Here is a 2,605-nt window from a genome sequence, read left to right as displayed (position 1 = left end):
ACATCATTAATTTAGGAACACACACGTATTTATATTATGTCATCTTTTTGTTCATAAATCACCTTCTCTTTTTTTCTGCCTATGATGTTATTTTTGTGTATAGTTTTGCAATTCTGTGTAATAACGTTGACCTGGTTAACCCAGGTAGGGAGGCCGGAAGGGAGGGGGGATACCCGCGGATTGACCTGAATGCAGAGAAAGGAACCACAATGACGTCTCCTAGACAATATAAATACTGTCCCTACCAGGTAGAAAACATGACAACCTACCAAACCAACCCGCAAGGTAAGCAGCCTAATCTGCGATCTTGGTTGTAGTATTACAACAGGTCTCTCATACAAAATATATTTATGATCACCTGTAGCGTGTAGTCTATAGGATTAGATAAGGCTGACCTAAATCAAAACAAGTTATCTGACTGTCATTTATTCTTTCCAGGTGAACTGTGATATTTTCGCATTATTATTCAAACTGAAGAAAGACAAATCTCCCGGAGCCAATATGAAGTTCAGCACGGTCCAACTCGTAGCCGCTGTGGTAGTGGTGATGAGCGTCTGTCTGCTGCGCGAATCCGTGGCGCACTCCATCCATCGCCCGCTCAGCGCCCCCCTGCACAGCGCGGATACCGACACCATGGTACAGCAGGTGGCTCAACATGTAAGTTACTTTATCATATTTCATATTCCATAATGGCTTATAATTGTAGGACTAAACTAAATATACTATATTTGTAGAACTAGTAGCCTATTATTTAGTCCATTTATTCGGGTTTATTTAATTATGATTATGACTTTAAAAAGCCTAATGATGCCATTCCTGTCTGTTTCAACAGGCGCAAAGTTCTGACACCGATACTGACACTAAACTGATGCCAGACATCGATACTAAAAAGGTTTGTCTATTAAACCAATTAGTAATGTCATGTTAATCCATGTCTAGCCTACATTATTTTACAGCTTGGTCTGAAATGGTGTTTAGTTGTTTTTTCTATTTCTACCACCTGATGCAGCTGTAGGCAATACTAACCATATCATACTAATGAATTGATGCCTTTTGAACTGAACTTTGAACTGATGTCTCCAACGGCAGAACCACAGAGACATCTGCTGCCTGCATGCTAACATCCTGGACTTCTACCTGAGTAACATCCTGACCACTAAGGAGAAGCAGGACAAGCATCATCCTAAACTCCCTGCCCTGAAGGAAGACCTGGCCCGAGTCAGCAGAGACCTGAAGGAACACGGCTGTGTAAGTCTCTGTCATCTGCTTCACCTACACTCCTTTGTTTCATCCCCTTCTCTCTTCATCCATTCTTTACCTTTTCAACACCTTTCAATGTTTCTCTGTTTCTCTGTCTCTCTCTCTCTTCGTCTCTCTCTTCGTCCCTCTCTTCGTCCCTCTCTTTGTCTCTCTCTTCGTTGTCTCTCTTTGTGTCTCTCTTCGTGTCATTCTTCATGTCTCTTTCTCTCCTCTCCTCTCTCTCTCCCCTCTCCTTCCTCCTCTTTTTCCTCTCTCTCTCTCCTCTCTCTGCGATCTTAAGTGTGATATTGTGTAGAGATGGTGTTTATATCAGAGAAAGTGACTGATTTTCTCTCTCTTTCTTCAAGGCTATTAAACACTACAATGACCACCACCACAGCATTGCTTTCCGCAAGAAGTTGTCCGAGGTAATTCTCCAGGGGACCCTGTTCAGACTTGATCATTTTCATACTTGTCACAAAGAAACACGATAAACAAAGTTATGAACAAGAGTTCATGCATTAATCAAAGTGAAAATGAATCCATTGAACATTTGATTGAATGTGATCTTTGTCTAAAACCTCCATTATTTTTGGTTTGTTGTTTCAGATGGAGGAGGGGAAAGGGATCAAGAAAGCCATTGGAGAGATCGACATCCTCTTCACCTTCCTGAAAGACTTCTGTGTGCACGCCTAGATCCAACATCATCCTATATCATCACATAGAGATGTACATCTAGATCCAACACATCCTATATCACCACATAGAGATGTACATCTAGATCCAACATCATCCTATATCACCACATAGAGATGTACATCTAGATCCAACATCATCCTATATCATCACATAGAGATGTACATCAACATCATCCTATATCACCACATAGAGATGTACATCTAGATCCAACACATCCTATATCATCACATAGATCTGAGTCTAGATTTGAGTCATGCTATGTTTCTGTACCTTATATCCTATAAGGATATTGTGTGTTATATTTTTATTCATTTTGCATTGCTTATTTATTATTGATCTATTTATTGTTGTTACTTAGCAACATGCAAACTGGTGAAATGTATTTAAAATGCATCCCGATTCTGTTGACATCAGATGTGCAGGGTCTTGAGCATTTCATATGTAGCCCCATGGTGGCCCTTACTTTCTACATCTTGTGCTGGACACAATAATAATATTATATTTATGAAAACTTTTTGGAGAATATATTTAACCAGAGAATTTATTCCATTTTTAAGTTATTATCATTGTTTTAATGATTATGAAATGTTTAAGTTATTTATACATCTATTGAGCTAATGTGTATTTAGCTATAAAGTGATTGTATTTATATAGGAAGTGAATGCAG

General features: G+C 39.1%; 1 protein-coding gene across 1 annotated transcript; it reads left to right on the top strand.

The window, feature by feature from the left end:
• The first annotated feature begins 501 nt into the window (after positions 1-501).
• Positions 502-2,605, top strand: il-22 (interleukin 22). Its single transcript, NM_001164064.1, is given in 5 exon segments — positions 502-657; positions 833-892; positions 1,090-1,248; positions 1,608-1,667; positions 1,849-2,605. Coding segments are annotated over 5 exon segments (522 nt in total). The 3' UTR covers positions 1,936-2,605.

The sequence above is a fragment of the Oncorhynchus mykiss genome, chromosome 15, assembly GCF_057628025.1.
Source record: "Oncorhynchus mykiss isolate SJ-2025 chromosome 15, ASM5762802v1, whole genome shotgun sequence".
Taxonomy (NCBI): domain Eukaryota; kingdom Metazoa; phylum Chordata; class Actinopteri; order Salmoniformes; family Salmonidae; genus Oncorhynchus; species Oncorhynchus mykiss.
Note: the sequence above shows the minus strand (reverse complement) of the source record. Positions and strands in the feature narration are given on the sequence as shown.